The 27,049-nt window shown below is 44.5% G+C and overlaps 1 protein-coding gene across 4 annotated transcripts in view; it reads left to right on the top strand.

The window, feature by feature from the left end:
- The window catches only part of Cnksr3 (CNKSR family member 3), a 125,026-nt gene extending 120,362 nt beyond the window's left edge, over positions 1 to 4,664 (top strand). For 3 of the 4 annotated variants that reach the window (XM_075950070.1, XM_075950053.1, XM_075950060.1), the window contains exon 13: positions 3,171 to 4,664. In XM_075950070.1, coding sequence (XP_075806185.1) covers positions 3,171 to 3,466 — 296 coding nt within the window. In that variant the 3' untranslated portion in view covers positions 3,467 to 4,664. The remainder of the gene's footprint in view (positions 1 to 3,170) is intronic. The other variant, XM_075950079.1, reaches the window with a different exon arrangement.
- The last annotated feature ends 22,385 nt before the right edge of the window (positions 4,665 to 27,049 follow it).

The raw sequence follows: 27,049 nt of genomic DNA, 5'->3' as shown, positions 1-27,049 counted from the left end.
CCAACTAAACAAAACACTGTGGGTGCCTTTTGTGTTGGTCAGCCACTCCAGAACGTGAGGCCTGTCCGGGGGTGGCTGATAGACGCAGAGACAGTCCATTGAGAAAACTGCTCTTCCCTCTCATGGCAGGTATGAATGGCAGTTCAGTCGTTAACCTTTACCCTAGTGGCAAGGCTTCATTCATTCATTGATTCATTCATTCAAAAAAATATAACAAAATTGAATGTGAGATTAAAAGAAAAGCCTCTCACATTGAAGTTTACAAGACAAACCAATAGAAAGAAAGAGCCCAAGAGAAGGCACAAGAATCAGAGCACAATCATTAGCACACTCAGGAATCCCATAGAAACACTAAACTGGAAGACATGATATATTCTCAGAGGACCTGGTGCAGCCCTGTGCAGCCCTGTGCAGACCATGCTCACTTCTGTCTTAGAATATACAAGGCATCCACGGCAGCCCATCATCTTAGTAGTTTGATACTGTTCAGAAGTTGAAAGGTCAGAGTATTCTGAGACTCAAGGACAACACTCTTAACTGTGAGTTAACATTCTAGGACCAGCACAAGACTACAGCTCAGCCAGGCAAACACATCCAACTCCATGTCCAGCATCTCGAGAACATGATAACTTGGTATATGGTTCAGTGGACTTGGGTACTGTGCTCTGTGGCCATGCTGACTGTGAACGTGGTGTTTCCTAGCATGGTTCTGTTTGATGCCTGCAGCTTTCCTTGGCGTATGTCTTCAGCATTCTGGGGTCTCCATACGACTTAGTTTCCAGACTCATAGCTTCACATGTTGGCATCTTGGGGGCTCCCTGCAGGGAATTCAGCTGTATTATACACTGGCTGGCCTCACAGGTTTTCCTTAAAAAAATATGTGTATAAACCCTCATGGCCCCATAATTCCTATCTGCTGTGTGCTTGGAAAAACAAGTGCAATTTGGCAACACTGAGAACTGTGCTGCAGCTTGGAGGGTACCTTGTCCTCCTTGGACCTCAGTGGTAGCCGTCTCTGGGTACCCACGCGGTGGTCCCAGGCAAACATCCTAGGCAGACCCTTTCCTGCAGGGTGCTTTGTTTTTCCTAAAATTGTGTGTGTATGCATGCACACATGTGTACAGGTATGCATTTGTGTGTATGCATGCACGTGCATGCGTGTGAGCGTCTGTGTGAGCATGTGTGTAAGAACATAGATGCCAGGGTGCATGTTGAGATCCGAGGGCAGTTTGCAGGAGTTGGTTTTCTCCTTCTACCACGTGAGTTTCAGGAACTGAACTGGGTCATCAGGCTTGGAGGCAGACATTCTTACCTGACTGGGCCATTTCACCAGCCCTGAGCCCGCCCACTTTCCCTCCTTCCCTTCCTCCTTCCCTCCCTCTCCCCTCTCATTTTTAAAGGAAAGTTTTTTAAATGGGTTGTCAACTTGATACCCCAAAGCCTTTGATGGGGAGGTCAGTGTACCTTGAGATGTTCTCAAGGCTTCGCGTTACCCCGGTGCACAGAGCATGGCTTCTTTTCGCAGTATCGTCTAACAACCAGGGAGGTTCTGTCTGCAGCTGTGACCATGTTTCTTCACTGATAGATGCTCATTGTTTTCAGCTCTTTGTTTTGCCTCAGCTCTCGCTCTCACTGTAAACGTGGCTCAAAGCAGCAAGCAAGAGCTGCTCCGCAGCCCGAGTGCTGTACTGTCTTGACACCTCCTGCCAGTTTAATCTCTCACGTGTGAGTTCAGCATCAGGACACAGGCAGAGAGAGAGCATGGACAGCCAAAGTGACCTGTGGTCCCAGGCCTTACAGCCCACATTCTCATCTAAAACGCCACCCGTTTGAACGCTGCTAACCTTCCTGTCCCCATTCTGCTCCCTGAACTCCCGCCCAAGTCACCTATTAAGCCACTTTGCTGGCCCACGTTTCCAAACTCTTCCCACGTTCTTCTTGCAAACCAGTTCCAAACACCCAAGAAACACATTGGGTCAAGTTTTAGTTGGAAACAACAGCATGTCTTCTGGTTTCATTTTCCTTGTATTAGTAGTTACTTCTTCTTCTTCTTGTTGCTGTAACAAAAGACCTGGCAGAAGCAGCTAAGGGAGCTAGAATGTGTTTTGGTTCATGGTTTCAGGGGATTTCAACCCATCATGGTACTAGACTTTTTCTTTTGGGCCACCAACCAGCTCGCAAATTGTGACACGGAGACTTAATATTAGTTATGAACACCTAGCCTTAGTTTAGCTCTTATTTTAATTGGTTTCTTTTTAGTTTATCTACATTTTGCTTTGGGGCTTTTTACTCCCCCACCCCCCTCATATCTTAAATTCTTGCGACTCGTGTCTGACTCTGGCTGGCAGCTGCCTGGCTTCTAGCCCTGTGCATGTCCCTCTCTTTCTCCCTCCTTTTCTTCTTCCTCCTGTTGAGCCTAGGCTTTTCCTCCCACTTATTCTCTCTCAGCCCCACCTATTCCTTTCCTGTCTATTGATGATTCAGCTTTTTATTAGATCAATCAGGTGCCTTAGGCAGGCAAGGTGAAACAAGTGGAACACATCTTTACTTAATTAAAGGAATGCAGCAGAAACAAATGTAACCCATCTTTACATCACGAACAAAGGCAGCAGAAACAAATGTAACCCATCTTTACATCACGAACAAAGGCAGCAGAAACAAATGTAACCCATCTTTACATCACGAACAAAGGCAGCAGAAACAAATGTAACCCATCTTTGCCTAGTTAAGGTAATATTCCATAACACATCATAGCTGGGAAGGCATGACACAGAGACTCTGGCTGTGGCAGTGGGACTATGAGATGGTAGACAGGGCTTGGTAGGTCAGTAGCATCAGGAACCAAGAGTAGGTGCTGCCTCCAAAGGACCACCCACTGTGAAGGCCCTATCTCCCAAAGGCTCCACAGCCTCCCAACACAGTGCCAGCCACTGAGGAGCACACAGTCCGGATTTGAGTTGGTGGTGGGGAGGTGGAGGAGTGTCGACATTTATGATTTAACCAGAAAGCTAATGGCAAACCTCTTGTGGTTCTCTTTGCAAACACCCTGGGGTAAGGCAAGCCATTCACAGGGCCTTGCAGGGAAGAGCTGGGTGTGTGTTTACTGACTGAGTGGCATTAGATCTGGGGGTTCTTGTTCTCATTGGCTTGTGGGCTTTGTTTGAAAACAGGAGAAGATGCCCTCTGCCGGTACTTCAGTAATGAAAGGATCACACCCATCATCGAAGAAAGTGCCTCTCCCGTGTACCGGTTTTCCCGACCCACCACTGAGCGGCACCTGGTGCGGGGTGCGGACTACATCCGAGGGAGCAGGTGCTATCTCAACTCGGATCTACACAGCAGTGCCACCATTCCCTTCCAGGAGGAAGGGCCCAAGAAGAAAGCAGCCTCCTCTGCCAAGGCATCTTCTGGGGAACCTTCGCTGCTGGTCAGCTGGCTGACTCGCCTCAAGCTGTTGACTCACTGAGGCTGCTCCCAGCCTCCTGCCTGTCTCCTGCTAGCAAGTGCCTTCTTCCTCAGTGGACAGCTCCTTCAGACTCCGTCCGCAGTGCTCCATGGCGACCTTACTTCGTTCCATTCTATTTTATTTTTTTAAGGTTGTATATTGCCGTTCCTGGAATTTTCAAGTCTTCGGCGGGCATCCAGAGGATCTTAAGTGCTGTTTGTGGAGGCAGAAGGAAGGACAGACGTGGCACAGCCTGCTTATTTTTGCCTCCCCATTGTGGGAACATGGAGACATAGTCTGTAAATTGCATGTTGGCCAGACAACTTAATGTCAGGGATCGGCAGCATCGTGCGTTCTTGTTTTCTGGGGCAGTGGGGACTAAGGCCGATGCCTTTTGTCACACAGACGTGTTGGTTTGTGGTCCAACGTCTGTATCTGAAAAAGCCGAAGGAGAAAACTTTTGTTGACTTTTAAAGCTGTAGACCCTATTTATAAGTGTGACCACGTCCACTGCAGAGTGGCGTGGTAGGTGTGTGAGGTTCTTTGGAGCAGGGCTTTACCTGCAGGTCAGCTGTTACACATCCTTAGCCCCCGTGTCTATAACCTCCATTTAGGTGAGCCAGTGCAGACTCTTGTGCACACTTTTGGGTGTGCTGCACTCAAAGAAGTGTGTGTTTTTATGAGGGCTGTTGCGGTTGTTATATATGTATTGTTCCGTGAGGGAGAGAAGCTATAAGATTTGCTGAGAGCCAAAGTATCATTCAGGAAATGAAGCAGTCAGGTTTAGAGTTAGGAGACATGAGGTCAGTTTACGTTATTGACCCGTGTGATGTCTGTCTGCTGGAGACAAGCCAGTAGTCCTTCCCAGTTGTACACATTTTGCTAATTAGACATATCTCGGAAAGCCTCATGGTCACTGATTTTTCAACTAGCATCAGGTGTTTCAAAAATGTGTGTCTGGATATTCACTCTTGTTTAAACCGAATGTACAATATTTTGCTAGCATGGAAAAGTCCTATCTTGTTAATTTAAGTGTTTTAAATAGAGTTGTATATTTTTCTTACTCTCAGTCCCATGTAATTGAAGTATTTGTTTTGTGTCATACGTGAAACCCAAGAAAAAGAACATTCAGATTGTCTTCAGATTTACACGTGACCGTTCTGGCTATTGCTGGCATGGGCACTAATATTAAAAACCGAAATAAATCCTCCCAAGCATTTTTGGGATTGTATGAATTTGTGGTAGTGGAGTTAACTGTAAATGGAACTATGGAAAAGGAATTTTCCAAGGTATTCTTGGGCAGAGCTGTCGTGGGGCCTCCTCATACTCTCCTACACCATTGGCATTGCCCACTGACTCTGCCTCAAATGCAGTTCCCACGAGGACCACTGGCGTTAGTGAGCCCTCCCCCATCGTAAATGCCTCTGGGGGGGGGTTAAGAGACCCAGCATCCCCTTCTTTTAGTGTGATCTGGTTCACGCCGACATTTTTCTGTTTGTGTCTGTGTAAGTTTTGAGAAGCTGGTATATTGGGGGAGGGGTTCTCAGACGATGCCACAAACAGGGACGTAAGGATTGTGTGGATGATTCATCTTGGTCCTTAAGCCACAGCATGTGGGCATGAGGCAAGGAAGGAGCTACGCGTGAGAAGAACTGGCCCCTGCCAGTTTCCGGTTGGCCTGAGTTGGCTCTGTGCCCAGACACAGTCCTTGCTTTCGCTCCCTGGTCTAGGAGAGGGTCCTTCATATAATGTGTGGAAAGCATCTTCTAAATGGAATGACCGTCTTAAGAATGGATTCTCAGAACCCGGACTTAACCCTCTGCAGTGCTCAACTCGAATTATTGCAGCAGATGGTACCTCCCGGGTTCTTCCTGGAAGCGCTGTAGGAAGTGCTGGGAGACTTCTGGCTTCCTCTGCAGTCTCCACAACTTGTTTTTTTCCTTTGTATTTTTATCTTTTTTTTTTTAAACCTGAATTGTGTTTGAGAACTCTATTGCTGCTAAAATACTTCATAAACCTTTACTTTTGAAATACGTGAACAACAGCTGATGATAGTTCCTCCAAATGGGGCTGGGGAGGGTTGGGGTGGGTAAAGAACTTGCTGCACAAGGTAAGCATCGGGGTTTGGATCCCCGCAGCTGTGCTGACTGCGTGTTGTCCCAGACCTCCGAGGCAGTCCAGATAAAGGCATCTAGGAGCAGGCTGGTGAGCTAGACTAGCTGGAGTCTGCGAGTTCTGGGTTCAGTGAGAGATCACTTTTCAACATGTAAGACGGAGGGCAATCAAGAAAGACACCCAATGTCATCCTCTGATCTCCATGTGCATACATGTGGATGCACACATGCACACATACCATAAAAAAATTCTGCAAGATGAATGAAGAATTCCCCTTTCAACAGTTCCCCTCTTTCAGTGGTGGGACTGGTTTAACATAGAAGATGAAGGATGACATCGCAGTTTAAGCTGGTGACATTTCAGTTCTGTCACACCCAACCCAACACCAACCCCTTTATTAAGAAATGGTTTTTGTTTTAAACTATGTTTTTAAAATAATTTTTAAATTTAAATATATTGGTTCATATTCTCCTCCTCCTCCTCCAAGTTCTTCCAGGTCCTCCCCTTCTCCCTACCCACCCAATTTTAAGTTTTCTCAAAAAACAAAAACCCAATACAAAAACAAAAGCTCCCAAAACAAGAAAGCAAACTAAAACCACATTCAAAAAGACAAAACAAAACCCTCACCAGACTGTAATCAAGTAAAAGCACAAAGACAGACGTCCAAAAGCAGACATATATACACAAGCAGAGCACACATAGACACCACAGACACACACCACACACGCACACAACCTATGAGTTCTCTGTATGTTGGTCTCCTGCTTCTGAACATAAGGCCTGTCCTGGAGTGGAGGCTATACCTAGTATCACTGTTGGAGAAAACCCGATTTCCCCTCTCCCAGCAGGGGAGTGTCAGTGGCTATATTTTTCATTCATTCACTTAACCATTCATTCATTCATTCATTTGTAATAAAACTATCACATCAAAGTTGGACAAGACAAACCAACAGAAAGAGAAGTGCCAGAGTCCAGCTCCAGCGGGGTTCTGAGCTGCAGGTTGGAGGTGTGAAGTCAGGCCTGGCTTCTGCCGGAAAAGATCTCAAAAGAAGGTCCAAGGATCGGAGCCTCGCTCCTTTGCACACTCAGGAGTCCCATAAAAACACTAAACTGAAGCCATTTTACATTTGCAGAAGTCCGGGTGCACACGTGTGCTGGCGCTGTGCCTGCTGCCTCAGTCTCGGTTCCTGTGAGCTTTGCTGTGTTGATTCAGAGGTGGTTTTCTCAGTGTCCTGCTTGTATAATGGCATCATTGCAACTGCCAAATGAAAATCATGGATGATAAAAAGATACACACGTAAAAGCATTTGGCAGGTACACTTGATAAGATGTCAGAGCTGGATATTTATGTAAATAAGATGCAAATGAAATTTCAATATGTAAAGGCTCTACCATGACTATATTGTTATAATCAAATAGCACATGGTATACATACATACATCATACATACATACATAAATACATCATACATACATACATACATAGTATAAAGGCATGATCATGGGACCTGGAGAGATGGCTCAACATTTAAGAGTACTTGCTGCTCCCTTAGAGGACCTGGGTCCCATTCCCAGTTTATTAAACCAATATGAGTGGCGAATTTTAACAAAAATTTTAAAAAAGCATTATCCCATAGCCTTTCCCCTTTTGTCTTTTCAAAACAAGAGCCCTGAATCTAATCTCCTTTGTTTAGCTTTTTTTCCCCCCTGACCATTATCTATAACAACTTGTATCCAACATGCTAAACAAAGACAAACATCCATAATCCAGTTTTTTGGGAATGTGGGTGTAGTTTTCTAGGCTACTTCCTGCTGATTGGGGGCGCTGGTAATCTTATGGGGACCAAAAAATTAGGATTATTCTCCAGTCTTGACTAGAGTATTCTGTGAAGCTAGATCATCTCAGCCAGCAGCCTTGAAGCTGTTCTGGATGCAGAACTCAGAAGAATCTGCAACAGAGTGTAGCAATATGGGCGGCAGGGCTGCGTTCCCAACACCCCAGCCGCCTGCCCGGCTAGCTTTACCCGAAATAATTACACAGACACTGTATTCATTTAAACACTGCTTTAGCCCATTCCTATCTAGCCTCTTCTAGGCTAACTCTCGCACCTGGACTAGCCCATTTCTTATCATCTGTATAGCACTGGTCTTACCGGGAAGATTCTAGCCTAAGTCCATCCTGGGTCGGAGCTTCAGAGCTTTATCGCGTGTGTCTGCCCAGGAGCCGGGAGCATGGTGGACGTCTGCTCCCGAGAGGAGAGCTGTCGAGTCTGCCCTCACTTCCTCTTCCTCCCAGCGTTCTGTTCTGTTTACTCCTCCCACCTATCTCCTAACCAATGAGATGGGCCAAAGCAGTTTCTTTTAATTTAACCAATGACCTTCCTCCATCAACAGAGGTGCTCTGAAATGTTGGATCATCTGGACCATCCATTCCCATTGGAGACTTTTCAGGGTATCTTCCTCCATCAAATCTTATTTTTCTTAACCGAGAATGCATCCACAGCCTCTCAGTTCCTGTGGAAACAAAAGCAAAATCTCTTCTCCAAACGTACTTCAATTTATAGAATGATTTCCTGAAAAACCCCAAACACATTAAGCCTGAGCTAAAAGTCCTCTATGTGTTGGCAAAGACAATTGAAGTTACGGACTCAGTTGATCGTGAACTGGATTTGCAATGAAATGAGTAGAAGGCAACTAAAAGTTATGTTGTGGGGCTAAGTCTTTATTGTGGAGGACCCAGTCTGCTGAGTGCTTGCCTGCAGCATTCAGGATCCCACCTGGTAAACACAAATAGACTCGCATTAACATGTCTGCTTAGGAAGACTGCCCCTAGGGGGCAGCACCACCCATTTCAGAGCAAATGCTTCAAAGGAAGTCCTGTGTTGGTATTTAGTGTTTCAGTTGATGTATTTGTCCATTTTCTTTCTGCTGTTTTGTGTTCACTTTTTCAATCCAAACTATCATTTATTTTGTGTGCTTTTGGTTTGTTTTTATTTCACTCCCTAAAATAATGTGTTTTAACACCCCCAATTTTTATTTCCATTATCTTCCACAGTCCCTCTGATCTGTTTATATAGACACACTCTTTCACCCCAAGAGTCTGAGGGAGTAAATACCTTTGTTTAAAGTTCGAATATTGCCAGTAATGGAGAAACTTCTTGCTTCCTTTTTCCAGCCCAGGGTACACTTGGTAGAGATGTGGGCCTAGCTTAGATGTTTTCTCCTGTTGTGTATACATTTCATTAGCACAGATAACTGGTTCATATTCTCTTGTAGCCGTTAATAAACTGCCCCATTCCTTTCGGGTGAGGTGAACCAAGCCATTTCCTTGGAGATTACATGGGAGTGACCACCTTCAAAGGAATTCATATGCTTTTGGTACAGCCACCCTCTAGCTTGGCCAATGGTTTTGATATTCACTTTGGGAGTTACCCTATGTCTTAGGTTGATCTTTGCATAACCAAGTATAGAATCAGATGTCAAGGCCAAGGTGCTGACTGGTTCGGTTCTGCTTTGCACACAGCCTTTTTGGGGATGGGTGGGTAAAAAGGAATGAGAGGAAAGAGAAAGCAAGAAGTGGGGAGAAGAAGAAAGAAGGGGAGGGGAAAGGAGACAGAAAAGGAGTGAGGAGAGAGAGAGAGCAAGAGGAGGGAGGGAGAAGGAGAGAAGAGGAAAGAGCGTACACTAAGCTTCTTACAAGGGCAGTTTTAAGGGCTGACCTCAAAGCCTCATCTTCTAGCATGTTCCTAATGGAGCTTAAGGCTTCAGTGTAGTTTGAGAGGGAATGTGGGGACATTCTACCTGTGTGTTGCATACTTAGCAGCTAGAAGAGGAACATTTTAAAATCTTTTGATTAAAGATTAACTTGAATAATACCTTAAACCTGACCTTTCCAATGTGTCTTCAAGGACATGTAAGGCCAGTGTGATGAACCAGGCCTAGAAGAACCCAGCACAAGATTGGTGAACTATAAGGGCTTACAAAATGGATTCTGTAACTTGTATTATAGACTATAGAATTTGCCCATCTTTTTTCTTAGAAATTACCATCATAATATCTGGAAAGATCTTGGTTTCTATTTCAAAGGGCTTCTGTTTATTTGGGATTTGAAGTATTTTTAGAAGTGGGCTGACGTCACAAAAGAATGCTTAGTGTGAAATTAAAGGGAGTAAAGGGAAGGATGAAGTCACGCTGAGGTTTGCCAAAGAGCCTTGTTTTTCTCCAATTCTCGGCAGTGTAATTTATCCTGATTTCTATCGCTCTGCATTTCTCCATCCCTGTAGAGGAAACGTTTTCTGCTACATTCTTTCTCAAATAGTGACCCAAGGCCCACCTATTTGGAGGACAGAGATTAAATTCTGTTTGGGAAATAGCAAAATAATGCCATATACGCAAGAGGCTGCATATGATGTAGTCCTTGAAAACCCTTGGGGCTCCCCTTAGGAATGCATGCATACGGTGTAGGTCTCCTAAGGTCTGGGTTCAGGCTGTATCCTGATCTGCCTGAGCATATTCTAAAAGGTCACGGCTCTGTTTCGGAAGCTCATCGTTTGAATGGATCCTGTGTGCATATGCTGATCACTGATGACTGACCTCATGGGTGAGAACATGAGAGGTGATGCATTATGGGAAGTGGGTGGCAATCATGCATTCTTGTTGAATGTGTTGGCCCTACTTGTTTTGAGGAAGACAGCATCCAAGCCAGCTCTTCAGACTTGTTTTGAGGGAGCCCTCTCTTCCCGAGTGTCATGTTTCTTTGAGTGATTGCGCAACTGAAGTCATGGGAGAAGACTGAGAGACTTCAAGGGATTTTACAAAGCTAGAAAAGACAGTAAGCCCTGACACATTGAGGTAGTGAGAATCTCATCCCTTGACTGCTTCCCCCCCCACCCCCAGTCTGGAACATTGTAAGTATAGATGTGTTTGTGAAAGATTGATATAAAGGAGAAAAAAATACTTAAAATACTTAAAAGGAGATGAATGCCATTCTACTGAGTACACATGTTAAATGGGTTTATAATTTTAACTTTGCTATTTCTTTGCCATTTTGAAATATCTTGGTTGGAACATTTTGATGATTTAAATAGCATCAAAGCTTTAAAATTAAGTTTAATATGAAGCAATATCATCTGTGAAGTAAAAAAATTATTCTTTTAATTTTGTGAATGTCAGGCTCTTTTTAAGAGCTGCAATTCCATTTCCCCAAGTGAAGCTGTGCCTGGATGAAAGAGGAGGGGCTTAGGGAATTAGCATGGATGTCGGAAGCTCTGACCTTTGGAAACTGGCATTGAGAAACCAGAAATAGTTGAGGAATTGGCTTTTGTGAGACTATCTCATGCCACTTACAGACCTTGGGCTTGAAGCAAGTTGTTTATCTTCCATCTCACAGTTACCTCCAACGTGGAAGTGAGACTAGAGTCTACTGCCTGAGCTTCCTCTGGTCATGTGACTGCCTGTAAGGCCCTTTCAGGAGCATCTCGATGCTGACTCTTGCCTTGCGGTAACAACAGTGCTTTTTCATCTCAGCCTCTAGTAAATGGAGCATTCAGGGCCAGCCAACAGGGAATTACTCACCGTTTTGTCTATAACCCACAAAATAATAGCCTTGTCCACTGTCAGAGGCTGCCGTGGAGTCTGTGGCTTGGCTGGTGGTTGTCACTGGTGCATATCTTTGTCACTCGGATGCTTGGCTGAATCAGAACCCACGGAAGGATGACAGTCTATGACTGGACACACTCTGAACACTGGAGTTCTGTTCGCTCTGTGGACTTGGCTTATCCTCAGTCTCTCTCCTCCACCCACCAAATTCCTGCATCAGTTATAGATGAACCAAAGCAAATCCAAGCCTGCTTCTCAGCTCTGGAGACGGTTATCACTTTGCTACCCATCTCTGTTTTACAGTGGTACCCCAACTTGTCTTTGTGGTTTGTTTTTCATTTTTTTTAAAGGAATGATGTAGAAAGGCAAAGGGGGGAAGAAACCACAAGAACAATACAGGAAGTGAAGGATGACTGATCAGTCTGTGTTCTTTGGTTTGGTTTGCTGAGCACTGGGATGTGCAAGAATCTGGGCATGTGCAGTTGCAATTACACCGATAGAACAGTCAGAAACTTAATGCATATGCCGAGGCCCTTCTGTTGGCTCTGGAAGGGTTTGTGCAAATGGCGACTGCCTATACCTCAGTTTAATTACCTGTACCACTGGACTGGGGCAGGGATATGGCTGTCTTTGTTTTTATGGTAACTTTTTCTGTCCCTTCCTTGCTAGAGGGCTTCATTTGTGCCCCGTTATGTTAGACAGAACCAGATGACCTGCTGGGTATTTGATCATATTTCAGGGATACTGTCCACACTTTATACAATGCAGCCTAATTAATTACAAATGCCTGATATAGGATTCCCCTGTGTATGCTGTGGATACCATTGGTTAATAAAGAAACTGTCTTGGGCCTGTGCAGGAAATAGAGGTAGGCAGGGAAAACTAAACAGAATGCTGGGAGAAAGGAGGAAGAGTGAGAGAGAAGCCATGTAGCCCGCTGGAGCCGGACGAACTTTACCTGGTAAACCACTGCCACGTGGTGATACACAGATTAGTGGAGATTGGTTAAATTTATATGTAAGAGTTAACCAATAAGAAGCTAGAGCTAATGGGCCAAGTAGTGATTTAATTAATACAGTTTCTGTGTAATTATTTTGGAGATGAGCAGCCGGGAACCAACAAGCGGCCTCCTTATAACAAATGCCCCAAGCCACAAATAATATTTTCTATTTTATTTATTTTTTTCCTCCCCAGCAGAACTCAAGCCTGTTCTTGGCTCTGTATTCCAGGTGCACGTTGTACTGATCCTTTCCACGGACCTTCACCTTTACTTGACCCTGGTGAGGACTCCCCTGCCCCAGGTCTGATCTTACTGGTTTCCAGTCCGGATCTGCCGCTGTCGGTCTGTCTCTACTAACCAGGGAAGGCAAGGGTGACATTGTGACACAGCTTGCTTTTTTGCGCTCCTGCTTATGGACATATCAAAGATCAGCAAGAATCAGCTGACATTTAGATCAGACATTAGGACTTTCAAGAAGGAATTAAAGCCAAGGCTTAATGTTCCCTTTTGCTCCTCAGGCACTGAAGTGAGGGGAGAAGATTAAGGCTAATGGCCTTCCTAGTACCGCATTTCACTTCAAAGCATGACTCCGCCACGTTCAGATTTCCCTTACTGACGGAATGCTGAGGATGCAGCCCTGGAGGGAGCGTTCAGCGGTTTGAAATGACAACATGAATGCAAATGCCAGGGTGTGAGATTTGCTGTGTGCATTAGTTCTGATTTGACTAGTTAAATTTAGCTGATGTGTTTTCCTGAAATCCTTAGTCTAACGTGCAGATTCACCCTTGATCTGAACCTTGAAGTAGGGTCATTTCGACCAAACAAATACAAGTATACCCCCCCCCCCCCCACATAAGGCCTTAGAGCTGGTGGAAGGCGTGTGCTACACAAACCCGACAACCCGGATCTGAGCCCCAGAACCCAATAAAGGTGGAAGGAGAGCACCAACTCCAAAAAGTTACCCCCTGACCTCCATATGTCCCCTCTGTCCCACCCCCAAGCGCTTGTGTGCACATGTGTAACACACACACAATTTACAGACACCCTCAAGGCTTGTTGACTCTATATGAAGCATTCCTGGGAGCACCAAACTACAGCGTTGAAGTTGTCTAAGACTCTGCTCGTTGCTGCACTGAACTCTGAATAGTGCTAGCGTACTTCTGGTTATAAGCCATTGAAACTCTATACCCGTGAGCTCTACACTCTAGTAAAGGCGGCAAACAGCAGAAGAGGTTAAGCTGTGAGGCAATCCAATGAAGGAAAAGAAAATGAGAAGGAACACAATTAGATAGACGCGCTTGCAAGTCATGTTTAACGATGTTGATTGTCTCCAGGTCTCCTCCTAGTTGTTTTTCCCCAGTTAATGCTCTGGAGTGTTGTTATCAGAAGCTGCTCTTGTAGAATTAGCTGAGAATGGAGATGGCTCCTCGCTCATTTCACGCGGACTGAGATTGAATTCTATTCTTGGCAGTGGAGAAACGTGCGTGCTACTTGGAACTCTGTGCTGCTCTTTTCCCTGCGTGGAGAAGGTTCTCCCAGGGCTTTGCTGGAAGCTTTGCTCTCACCCTGGGAGTCTTCCTTCCCCTGAACTTTGCACCTGTGGTTCTTGGCTTCTGGCCTCCTTCTCTGTTCTTTAAGCTTGGTGGATTTGTGAGACAGCTAAGGAAATCGTAGGATTTCTCCAATTTGAGACTTCCAGCTTACCCTGGTGGTACCCATGCCATCCCCTGGGAGGTGTTTCTAGGGTGGTGGAAGATTTCCTGGGCAAATGTAGGAATAAACAAGCAATGCATCCCATAAAGCTTGCTATCTGCAGGCTCTTGATAGGTTTGAACCACATGGGGAGAGGTAAATGTGCTTGCCAAGAGGACTTGGGACAAGATAGGCAATGCCTTAAAAGGCTTTCCTAAAGGTCAGTGAAGAGCCCCTTTTTCTGGGCCTTTCTATTGTTTTGTGTTTCACTAATTTCTACTTTTTTATTTTCTCCTCTTTTCTACTTCCTTTGGTGACAATAGTCACCCTCGTTCCTCTTCCTTCTTTTTCCCTCATATCTGGTTCATGCTATAACAAATGGTTTCAAAATGTCAGCCCCCCCTCTTTGAAAATTTTTATATTCCGCATTCAGAGTCACCATGGATGTTTCAAGATGGGTGACACTCCACAGTGGCCTTTTTCTAACATGAAGACAGGGTTTGGGTTGCTCCTGTCTTATAGTTTGTCTGATTTGGAGCATGTGGGAGGGGGTGTGGGAAAAGTCATGCAATCCCCCTGCCTCAGCAATGAGTGTCTGTATCTGCACAGAAGTATGAGAAAGGGATGTTGGTAAGATCAATGATGTCTTCCGTGCTTCTCTACTTGAGTACTTACTTCATATTATGTGTTTTTAAAAATAATGGTCAAGACTATCCTTGAACTGTTAACTTTTGCCCTATTTCCCAAGGCAATATTTTCATTGTCATTCGAGTCTAGCTAATCTTTTTTGGTGGAGGGATTGTGACAGGGTTTCTCTGTGTAACAGCCCTGACTGTTCTGGAACTCACTCTGTAGAGCAGGCTGGCCTCAAACTCAGAGATCTGCCTGCCTCTGTCTCCCAACTGCTGACATTAAAGGTGTGCACCACCACTGTTTAGCCCAATCTAACTAATCTTAAATTCCTATTATTATTTATTCTTAGATTCACATCCCCATTTCAAAGTTGATATATTCTTTATTACCCTCATATAGGGAAGGATTTTTACATTCATACATATAGCTATATATTACTATAATAAAATGGATCACTGTAACAGAAAATATTCTTCATTCAATTACCCTAAAGTGAGGATGCAACTACTTCTTTGCATCAAAACCTATTTTAGGAAAATAGATGAAGCCAGGCAGTGGTATCACACACCTTTAATGCCACTTTAATGCCAACACTCAGTTGGCAGAGGCAGGTGGATCTCTGAGAGTTCAAGGCCAGCTTGGGCTACAGAATGAGTTAAGTAGTTCACCTTTAAGCCTTTAAGTCTGTTCACCGTATGTGTGCAGTACCTGCGGAAGCCAGAAGAGGGCATCAAATCCCCGGAACTGGAATGACAGATGGTTTTGAGCTGTCATAGATGCTGAGAACTGAACCTAGGTCCTCTCTAAGAGCAGCCAGTACTCTTCACCATTCACACCTCTCCAGCCCCAAATGATCTGCAAACTGGCCTCCTAAAAATAAAATGGAGCTCTTGCAATGTGTTTTGGCTACCAGTAGAACCCTGTTTCCTAGGACAATTCAGTCCAAACAAGCATAAAGCTTAGACCCCATTTTGCTGCTGCCAGGGCTGAGAAAGAATGAGGCTTCCTCACCATGGATGCTGATATATCAGTCTGCTCCATCCCCAGCTGAGACTGCACCCTCTAATCACCCTGGGAGAGAGGCAGGTGCTCCTAAGTTACCCTGCTGAAGGTCTCTTTGGGGTTTAAATGACCCTTGGGGGTTGGGGTCAGGCTTCCATCTGCTCTCCATTTAGTACCATCAATGAGGCTAACAACAGGGACCTTCACTCTTTCTGCTGCTTCTTCTACTCAGACTGTCAGAGAGGTTCATTTTTTTTCTGAGGTCTGCCTTCTTAGCATGCGGTATCTATAACATACAGTCCCCAGGAGCTCTGAGCTCTTTGGCCATTTAACTTAGCTTGTACAGCACAAACCAGTGTCCATCAACAAAGGACCGTTTACCTTATGGCGTAGCCTTAATGAAATGGTCTACAGGAGAGGGAAAGGAATGCTGTCATACACCAAAGAGATGGATTGTGTCAACAGTGCAAGGAATGGAAAAGTAAGCACTAGCACCAGAAGGTGATAAACTACAATGTCCTCTAAACCTTCAAAACTGACAAATAGATTATTTATATATGGCATATTAATGAAAGGCTACCCTTAGTAGGAAGGTTATGTTTGCTGAGAGTGCAGCAAAGGATGAGGTCCACAGGTATGGAACAAGCAATTGCATCACACACACACCATCTTCTGAAAGACAAACCAGCATCAGGGACAGAACCATTGATGTTTTCTTTAGTTTGAAGATTCAACCCCAGGGCACCTCAGATGAGAAATGAAGAGAAGCCAAAGAACAGACGCAGTGAGACAGCATGTTGTGGGCTGAATTGAAGGCTGATGTCTTACCCAGTCACTCTGGGTGAATCTGTGGTTGGAAGCTGGGTCTTTAAAGAGGTGCTTAAGTCGAAATCAAGTCATTATTGTCAGCTCAATCCAAAAAAACTATTGCTCTAGTAAGAATTCATTTAAGCACAGCTGTAAGCCTCCACAGAGTAAAGACCACATAAAGACAAATAGGGGAAACTAACCAAATACAAGTGGAGATGAGAAACCCCAGAACACTGGAACCCCACAGATACCTGGATTCACTTCTAGCCTTAAAATTGTCAGCAAATCAATTTCTTCAGTTAAGGTACCCAGTCTGTGGCACTACATCATGGTAGCCCTAACACATTAATATATAAGGTAATACACAGCTCTGTTGGCTACTACTTCAAAACAGACCTCATAGAGACTGAACTGTGTCCTACTGAGTGGGACTTCTGTGGGAAGTTACAGAGTGGTCCATGTGAATGATATCAGAAGAGGAAGTGTTGTGTTCTCTGGAGGTTTCCCATGTTTGGCCTCCCACTGGCGAGTTTTCTCAAGGGAACTTAACATCCGTGTACTTATACATGCGTCTTAGCTGCTGTAATGGCTTTTCAATGCCCATGGCTATGCCCAGTAAGGTAGCCTTTTATCCAAACAATAGAAGAAGCTAGAAACTCGAGATCACAGCTGACTGACTTGGCTTTATAGTTGACAGTCAAGAGAATGGCCCATCCTAATGACTCCTGGACAGGGCACCTGGATAGCCTGTTCAGTGTGATGGTCAGATGTGTGTGTGGGGAGGGGCTGTAACATGGCAGATGACTGAAGAAATGAGACATGGGTGAAGCCAAAGGAATGGGAGAAAGCACAGGAGAAGTGTGACTGATCTGTTATGTTCTAGATCTAGGTTAAAAATCAGTGTGTGTGTGTGTGTGTGTGTGTGTGTGTGTGTGTGTGTGTGTGTGTTTGTTCATCTACTGTGGGACAATGGTCTTGTACCCTGTAAAGATTTGTCAATTGCATTGGTTTAATGATTGGCCAGTAGCCAGGCAGGAAGTATAGGTGCAGTGACCAGAATAGGAAAATTCTGGGAAGAGGAAAGGCTCATTCTGCTGTCATCACCCAGACACAGAGAAAGCAAGATGAGAATGCATCACTGATAAAAGGTACCAAGCCACATGGCTAACACAGACAAAAATTATGGGTTAGTTTAAGATCTAAGAGTTATCTTTTTTAAAAAATAAATCATGTCAGGAAAACAAGATAACCACATAGAAAAATAAGTACTGAACCCTTGTCTATACCAACAAAAAAAAAGCCAATTGAAAATGTACTGAAGACTTAAATGTGAGACATTAAACTCCAGAACTTCCAGGAGAAAATCAGAGGAAAGACTTCTTGACATTGTTCTTGGCAGTGATTTCATGGATATGACAGCAAGGGCAAGACACCAAAAGTAAGTGGAATTCCACCAACTAAGATGCCTGTGAACATTAATGTAAATAACAGGTAACTTATAGAACAGGAGAAGCAATATTCCTGAATATATAGGAAACTGTAGTAACTCAATAACAAACAACCTGGCTTAAAAATGGGCTAAGGACATGAATAGACATTTCTCCACTACCAGTAGTTCCATGGAAAGGTCAAAACGCAGAGAGAGAGAGAGAGAGAGAGAGAGAGAGAGAGAGAGAGAGAGACTGACTCACACTTGTCAGGATGGCTTTTTTTTTCAGAGACAGATAACCACAGCTGGAGATGAGGATGTGGAGAAATCGGAATGCCTGCATGCTACTGATGAGAAAGCAAATTAGGCAGGCTCTACGGAAAACAGTGTAGAAGGCCTTCAAATTTTACAAGCGGAGGAGCTTCTGTTGGACCCAGGAAATACCACTACGGGATTTTATTGAGAAGATTTAATCCTGAAGAGATGTTAGCATTCTCTTGTTCACTGCCACACAATTCACAGTAGCCCAGCTACAGACAAAACATGGAAGTCTGTCAACAGCCAATGGATAAAGGAAATGTATGTATAACAAAAGAGATATTCCAGTTGAAAATACTACAAAAACAAAAAACAAAACAAAAACAAAAAACAACAACCAACCGACCAACAAAACAACAACAAAATGAAAAAGAAAAAACAACCCAAGAAACGGCGATATACAAGAGTGTGAACGAACCTTGGGCTCATTGTGCTAAGTGAGGTGAGTCACAGCCGTTTAGGATTTCTGTGAACTACACACAAACTAGGGTCACCCAGGGTAGAAGAATTGTCCTGTTAGCATGTATATGGGATATTTATTCCTGACTGATGACTGATGGGGGAGGTACCATCCCTGGACTGGTGGTCCTGGGTACTGTAAGAAAGCAGGCTGAACAAGCCATGGGACGCAAGCCAGTAAGCAGCTCCCCTCCACAGTTCCCACCTCTGTTCCTGACTCTCTTGGCGATGGAGTGTGGTTGGACATGTAAGCCAAATGAGCTCTTTTCTCCTTTTGGTTGTAGTGTTTAACACAGTCATAGAAAGCAAAGTAGTTCAGCAACAGTATTTGAGGTGCCTACATTTGTCATAGTCAAAGGATCATGGAAGAGAGGGAGGCTGCCAAAGACAGAGGGAAGGGACATATGGGAGTCACACTAGGTAGATTAGGCAAGTTCTGGAGGCCTGTGGTATTGTACCACACACAGCCAATGGTAGTGTCACATATCACAACGGCATAAGCTAACAGAACTGCAGGAAAGAACACTTGCTTTACCTCTCCGGGAGCCTCTCAGTCTCCTTTGCTGCCAGGAAAGCTAATTTAGGAATTCTTGAAAGGACAGCAAAGATGGGGCTATCCTGTAACAATTAAGTTGTATACTCTTGAGCAGTTTTATTAATGACTACTTATCTCGGATCTTAATGCAGAAAATGTCTGATTATAGAATTAATATATAATTAAGTAAGGTCTAATTATTAAAAACAACCGTATGTGTGATGTGTGTGTATGTGTGTGATGTGTGTGTGTATGTGCATGTATGTGATGTATATGTGTGATGTGTGTGATGTGTATGTGTGTGATGTGTATATGTGGCTTTTGTGATGTGTATGTGTGACGTGTGTGTAGGTATGTATAAGTGTGTGTTTCTACTTTACAAGACTTTGTCTTAAGTCTTATTAAAAGCAAACTTGTTCCGTGCACACATTCCTATGAGTTGTGGGTTGTTCCCTTGCCAGGACATGTAGCAATCTGAGGTTATCATGGACCATGAACTTGACTTTTGTTCCTGTTTTTCTTAACATTCCTTTCCCATTGCCTCATTTAAATAATGTAATAATCTAGATAACTAAACACCTTTCTTCAGTTCTCATTTGTAGCAAAATGCCTGTTATTTTATTAGTTTTATGAGGTTGTAGACCTCAGGGTTAACTTACTCTCTTGTGGTTTATTTCTCACTTATTAAAAAGAAGTGTTGCTCCACTGAAGTGAAGGCTTAAAAAAGGGAGGGGGGTCACACGTCACAAGTCACAACTTTTGTGTGAGACAGTACTGTTAAAGAGTCAGCAATTGACCTTGCGGGTGAGTTATTTACAACCATGTAGGTGGACACAGAGGTTCCATAGGGTGTGGAAGCCCCGGCAAAGGCTGCCTCCTAGAACTGAAGAGGTGGGGTGGGAGGAGGAGGTCTCTGGAACCCAAAGAACATACAGTAATAGAATCACGGGCACCCTGCTGGGAGGTGTGGTCTTAAGTGGACATCACCGTCAGTGAGGGGGGGGACTGCCACACATTATCAGGACCCAGGTTCAGAGAACAGGGGGAGCGCTGTTGATGACAGAACCCAGGAAGGGCCTAAGCTGGTGTCTGAAGCACCTGGGTGTGAGGGGAGCAGGGTGTGCAGAGTGGATGTGAAGAGACAAATGGAAAGATCCAGAGTATACATGGGGCAGCTGCTCCCATGACAAACGCACATCTAAGCACTCTTTTCCGAGCAGGCTGAATTTACCTTCAGTGGTTTGATAATTATCACATTTATTTGGAGGAATTTTTTTGTCCTTGGCAGACTTAGGCCTTGATACCTCAGTGCTACCTCAAAAGGGACATTTCCAAGGGACAGTCTTGCCTTGGGTCTTCCAGGGATGTTCGTTTCCACTTGGTTCTCAGAATGTGATGTGGTCAGGGTAAGGTGGAGGAAACCATGTGCCTTGTTTGAGACCTGGGACCAAGGAGGGCAAAATACTGACAATCTGTGGTGTGGCTCTGTGTTCTGATGTAATCAGGAAGAGGGTTGCAGCCGCTCAGCAGGGAGCTTTTGGGATTGTTAGTGGAGAGATCCCTTTAGGAGATTTAGATGTTTCTTTCTCAAGAGACAGACTCGAGACTCTAATTTGGAATTTGAGGCATGTCTTGCACCTTGTTTTCCAGAGAACTCTGAGTGAGTTGAAAGACTGGCGTCGGAGGGGAGCTGACACACCCAGGTGCTGTACTAGGATCTGGTGAATTGTGGCTGAATGGGGGGAGGATTGTGTTTTCTTCTCCAAGTGAATCAGAGGAAAGTCCTTAGACGGATGAAGAGCCTATATGGATGGGAACTATGAGTACTGTCGATCTTTCCAGAGAGGAGTTTGTCTCTTGTCCCCAGGACAGATCCCCAGACTGTACACAACCCTGACAGCCCCCCCCCCCCAGGCCTTCTTCCTAACGTACTTCTTCTGCACAAATGGCCAGGAACTGAGACCTGTTTTTGAATGTCTTATATCTAAAAACTGGACCACGCTAAGGATGAAGGTTTCACATGGGGAGCCATGTCCGAGAAGGTTTGCCGCTTATGTGCAGGAAAACACACGGACTGGAGCTCTGAGCAAGGCAGATTAGGAGGCAGGTAGATCCTGGAACCAGTGGGGTAGGGCCGGGGAGTCAGGAAGGGGCTCTCCTTGTGATTTTTATGTCATTACAGCTTATAAGGGGAGGCACGAAGCAAACAGGCAGTTGTCTGAAAGGCTTTTCAGCGTTGAGAGACCTGTTAGCTCCTGAGGTGGCTCCAGCTTTCTTCATACCTCCTGGCAGCCTGCAAGAATGTCTGGCATATTCTAACAGGAGATTCTCTCACGTATTTCTCTTGAATTAGAAAATACTACTTGGTGATTCTTTGTACCGTGCTGAAAAAACACTGGTTCTTCAGGGCTTGGCAACTAAACCACGGTTTATTATGGATATTTTTGGATCACTGCTTTGTTGAACTTAGCCAGGGTTCTGCTTTGCTAACTTTATCCTTAGACTTAGGGCTTTTGCCTCCATAGAAGGCCTGAAGGAAATTCCAGAAATTCTGTGGGTGCTCTCGTTTCAGGCATTCCAAAAAGCAAAGCAAACAAAATAAAATGCAGCCTGGCATTAAGCCACAGTGACAGTTGCTGTCGAAAGTAGAAGGGCAAGATGATTTTGTTATCCTGTGCAAATACCAGCCAGGAGCCCCGAAGAAGCCTCCACAGGGGTTTCTGCCTCTCCCTGCCTCTGTGTCTCCATGTAGCCATATTTTTGTCACAGAATGCAAATGTAGTTTGGGAACCTCCAACAAAAGACAGGATGAGCCTCAAGACTGTGAGATGTTTTGCAAAACTGTGTGTCTTAGTCAGGGTTCTCTAGAATAACAGAACTCATAGATGAATCTCTCTATATGTACAGACAGGGGATTTATTAGAATGACTTACAGGCTGCAGTCCAGCGATGCCAACAATGGCTGGTTGTCAACGGAAAGTTCAAGAATCCAGTTCTTGTTCAACCCATGAGGCTGGATGTCCCAGGTGGTCTTCAGTATGTGTTCGTATACTCAAGAACTAGACTCTAATGCCAGCGGAGGAATGGATGGGCTAGCAAGGTGAGGGCGGGCAGGCAAAGAGCAAAAGCTTTCTTCTTCCACGTTCTTTTATAGGTGGTCAGAAGAAGATGTGGCCCAGATTAAAGGTGTGTCTTCCTGCCTAGAGACCAGGTTTAAAGGCATGTGTCTTTCCTTTCCAAGACCAGGATTAAATGTGTGTCTTTTCCCAGCTTCAAAAGTCTGGATTAAATGTGTGCTTTCCTACTTCAAAGATCCAGAGTAGGAGTAGATATTCCTCCTTCAAATTAAGAAAAAAATCCCCCACAGGTGTGCCCTCCATTTTTTGATTTTAGTTAATTTCAGATTTTGATAACCAAGGATAACCATCACACTGTAGAATCCACTTTCAGCACAAGTTTGTATTCTACTATTATTTAAGGGTGTGTTTGTGGTTGTCCATGATGTAGAGATGGGAATTTCAGTTATCTGACTTTGTACCCTTTTAAATGAGAAATACTCATCCAGTCGGCCACTGGTCTCCAGAGAACACCACCTGTGCCCCAATAACAATGATCTCCATCATCTGCTTCTCAAGCTCTCAGTTTGGATAGACATGACCTGTGATCCTAATAGGGATATACTGACAAAGAAAGAATGGTCTGTGGCTGTCAAGGTGGACCTCGGATTATTGGGGGTTAGGCACATTAACATATTGTGAGGACATTTAGCAATCATACGTAGGGGACCATGTGTCAAAAAACCGTAGTGAGTAATCACTTTCAGCCCTGGCTGGTCTGCCACGTGATTGCATCATGTGGGAAGAGATTTTTCGTCCTTCCACTGTCATGACTGGCAGTCTCCATGGACAAGATCCCTGGTTACTCTACTTATCCCACCTGGAGTTTCTTCCTTTAACAACAATTATGAGTAAGTGTGTGTTTTCTGTGTGGGTGTGTGTATAATAGCAGTGCCTCCAGAGGCCAGAACGGGCATCAGATCCTCTGGAGCTGGAGTATGGGCTATCATGGGCTACGTGATGTGGATGGTGGATACTCTGCATGCAGTATGTGCTTTTAACTGCTGAGCCACCTTGTTAGCCCCAATCCTAAATTTCTTACTGCCAGAAACTCAGTGAGAAAGTAAATATTTCTGGTTTTCCAATGGTTAAAATTTTGGAAAATCTGTTGCTCAGCAATTGCTAGCTAATATACAAGGCAGTGATTATTAGTTAGAATTTAAAATTAGTCATTACAAACAATGATATTAGGAGCTAATGTTGGGCACAGGTTCGGTTAATAAAGTATTCCTTCATTGCATAATTTTGGGGGCTGGAAATGTTGTACAGTTGATAAAATATTTGCCCAGGAAGCAAAGTCCTGGATTCAGTTCCCAGCACTTAGAAACCCAGGCATGGTGTCCTACTACATACCTATAATACCAGTACTCTGGAAGTAGAAACAGAAGAATCAGGAGTTCAAGGTAATCCCTGGATATTTAGGAGGTGTTATATAAGCTCTGTCTATAGATCCTGTACCAAATACAAAATACCTTGTACAGATAGGAGATACTGATGTGGGATTCTTCTCTGTATGCTGTGAATATGCTTTATTACCATTGGTTAATAAAGAAAATGCTTTGGCCTATGACAGGGCAGAATAAAGCCAGGCAGGAAATCCAAACAGAGAGAGAGAGAGAGAGAGAGAGAGAGAGAGAGAGAGAGAGAGAGAGAGAGAGTAGGTGGAGCCAAAGAGATGCCATGTAGCTGCCTAAAGAGAAAGATGCTAAAATTTTACTGGTAGGCCACAGCCTCGTAGTGATACATAGATTAATAGAAATAGGTTAATTTAAGATTTAAGAGCTATCTAGGAATACGTCTAAGCCATTGGCCAAACAGGGTTGTAATTAATATAGTTTTGTGTGATTATTTGGGGCTGGGCAGCCAGGAAACCAAAGCACAGTCTCCATTTACAAGATCCCATCTCACAAACCAACCAAATGAATGAAGAATGACTTTTGGAACTAGATTTGTAAGCAGAAAATGAGACACGATAGGTTAGGGTATACTTTTTAGATTTCTGTAGGCATCCTTCTTAATAACTAGGACTCAAAAGGTAGATCTGGGTAGCCATGGGCATTTCTTTAAGACTATGCTAGGGACCACCTATGTTTGATGGAGGAAGGTCATTGGTTAAATAAAAAGAAACTGCTTGGTCCTCATTGGTTAGAAGATAGGTGGGAGGAGTAAACAGAACAGAACGCTGGGAGGAAGAGGAAGTGAGCTCAGACTCCACATCTCTCCTCTCCGGAGCAGACGCCTCAGAGAGACGCCATGCCCCAGCTCTGACCCAGGATGGACTTATGCTAGAATCTTCCCGGTAAGACCAGTGCTCACAGATTATTAGAGATGGGTTGATCGGGATATCAGAATTAGCCAGTAAGGGCTAGAGCTAAAGGGCCAAGCAGTGAATAAAAGAATACAGTGTCCGTGTAATTATTTCGGGGCATAAGCTAGCCGAGCAGGCGGCTGGGGTGTTGGGGACGCAGCCCCGCTGCCCTTATTACTACATATGTTCAGTTGAAAAAGCCAGAGGCTAGGTAGGCTTCAAGCTGTAGGGTGAGACACAGCCACTCCCATTTGCTCACAAGTGGTAGAAATAGCCAGTGGGTCAGAGCACACATCTCTTCAAAGAACCAAGAGGCCATCTTGCTTTCTCTAAGGCATAATAGCAGGTAGCTGCCAACTGGTATTTGAAGCTTTCCGAGATCATAGCTCTGACAGGTTAGGAGCACATAAAATGGAGTGGTGGTGAGCCTTCCTTAGAAGACATCAAGAAGAGAGACATTAGCATAAGACCAGAGGCAGAATTAGAAAAGCACAGACTTCCATTTATATCCATAGGAGTTCCTAGGTGCTGTAGAAGCCCCTGCTACAGTCCAGCAGAATCTGCGATGAGCCGTCATGAAGGTATATGCTAATGTGCTTCTAGGTTCAAGGACCAAGGGCCGTGAGTTGTAATGTTTCCTGGCTGGAGAGGAAAGCTGTTTCACAGGGCGCAGGTTCTTACGGGACTCTGTACTTCAGAGACTGAGCATTGATTAGGGACCATGGGATCACATGTGAAGACAAACGGTCTCACTTGTCACCTAGCTCAACCAATTGAAGCATATGCCCTGTTTGGTTGTGGGAGAAAGGAGAGTATAAAACAAGAAGTCCTGAGAGTTGAAGTCTTACGTTCAGGGGAGGACTGTGCCTGTATTTATCATTACTAAAACATTTTACATATGTATGTAACATTTTTACCTATGTTTATCAACGATGGGGAAATAAATCAATGAAATAAAATATTCCGTCCCCTTTACCAGTTCTCCTCCAATACCTCAGAGAAAAAGTTCGTGTTCAGGCAAGTGCAACCAGGTGGAATTGGGACTTGAGCTACGTTAACCCTTAAAGCGACTTACTTTGTTGGCAACATTATTTCATCTCAGGGAAAACCGGAGTTTGAAGGTTGAGGGAGGAGGAGGGATGAGTGAGATTAGGCCTCTTAACTGTTTGATGATCTTCAAAACTCCTGGGGCAGAGGAGTTTAGTCGTGAGATCTGCTGGAGAGGAAAACTGGAGTTGGAGGCGAAGGGACCTTGAGTGAGTGACAGGCTAATGGGGAACGCACCTTTGATTCCACTAACTGTTCTGATTGTGCATCAAACTCCCCAGCCCTGACTCCCTCAGCACTTGATTAGTGTTTCTTTCTTCTCCCCACCCCTCACCTTTGCTCTTTCTCAGATTAGTGTTTCTTTCTTCTCCCCACCCTTCACCTTTGCTCTTTCTCAGATTCCGTCACTGAATCAAACTTTCTCCAAGAGGATTTTCCTCCCTCTCGTTATTTAAAGACAAATAGATGGAACTGAGACTTAACAAATGTAATATATTGAACTCTCCATTTCAGCTTTACGGTAGTTTGTGCCTGATGTGTTGTCCAGACTGTGACCCTATTTGTATCATCTTGTTTGGGCTCATACTTTCATTATACCCTTTATTTTCTTTCCCGTGGAGGCAGTGGGCCTCTTTGTAAATTCCTCTGGAGGAGATGGATGCCTTGTGGATCCCAGACAAGCTGCTTAGACCACCCTCCCCCAGGGCCATCTGCTGTTGACTGGGTGCATTAGCTGGGCTCCTCCACCCTTGGGTGGAGACAGAAGTTTGGCCTCTCCCTTGGTGGTGGTGCTTTGGCTGTATTTTGTGAGTTTAGCCATATGGCGGTTGGCTTCTTTCTCTCTTTCCCGTTTGCTGTCAGGATGCCAGAGTAGAGTAGCTTCCATGGATGAAAGCAGGGAGCCTTCCGGAAGGGCTGGCTATCCTTTTTTTTATTTCTTCTTAAAATTCAGACCTTAGAGCAGCTGCCAAGTCTGTAGAAAATCAGACATCGGTTGGCCCTTAGCTGGGATGTTGATAACTGGGAGAGAGAAACTTTCTCTAAGATTTCTGGAATTTGCTAGCAATTAACTGGAGTGGAATGACTTTGAGTCTGAGCATCCATTTCCATCTTTCTGGATGTCTGGGTCCTCCCTGTTTCCCAAGCTCTGGGGCTATAGTCAATATGTTTATTTGATTTCCAACTAAGGCTAAAGTTGTGCTTTCGTTGTTGTTGAGACGGGGCTTCTCTCTGTGTCCCGGAACTCACTTTGTAGACCAGGCTGGCCTCAAACTCAGAGATCCACCTGCCTCTGCTTCTCGCATGCTGGGATTAAAGGCCTGCACCACCACTGCCTGACTTATTGTGATTCTTAAAACTAGGTATCAGGGATGTGCTGGATAACTTTCTGATATCTTGACAGAAACTAGAGTCATCTGAAAGGAGGGAACTTAAGCTGAGAAAATGCCTCCATAACACCTTGCTGTAAAGCATTTTCTTAATCAGTGATTTATGGAGGACCCAGCCCATTGTTGGTGGAGCTATCTCTGAGGTGGTGGTCCAG

This window comes from Microtus pennsylvanicus, chromosome 1 (assembly GCF_037038515.1).
Source record: "Microtus pennsylvanicus isolate mMicPen1 chromosome 1, mMicPen1.hap1, whole genome shotgun sequence".
Lineage (NCBI taxonomy): Eukaryota > Metazoa > Chordata > Mammalia > Rodentia > Cricetidae > Microtus > Microtus pennsylvanicus.
The sequence above is the reverse complement of the archived record's forward strand: the minus strand, read 5'-3'. Positions and strand labels throughout refer to the sequence as shown.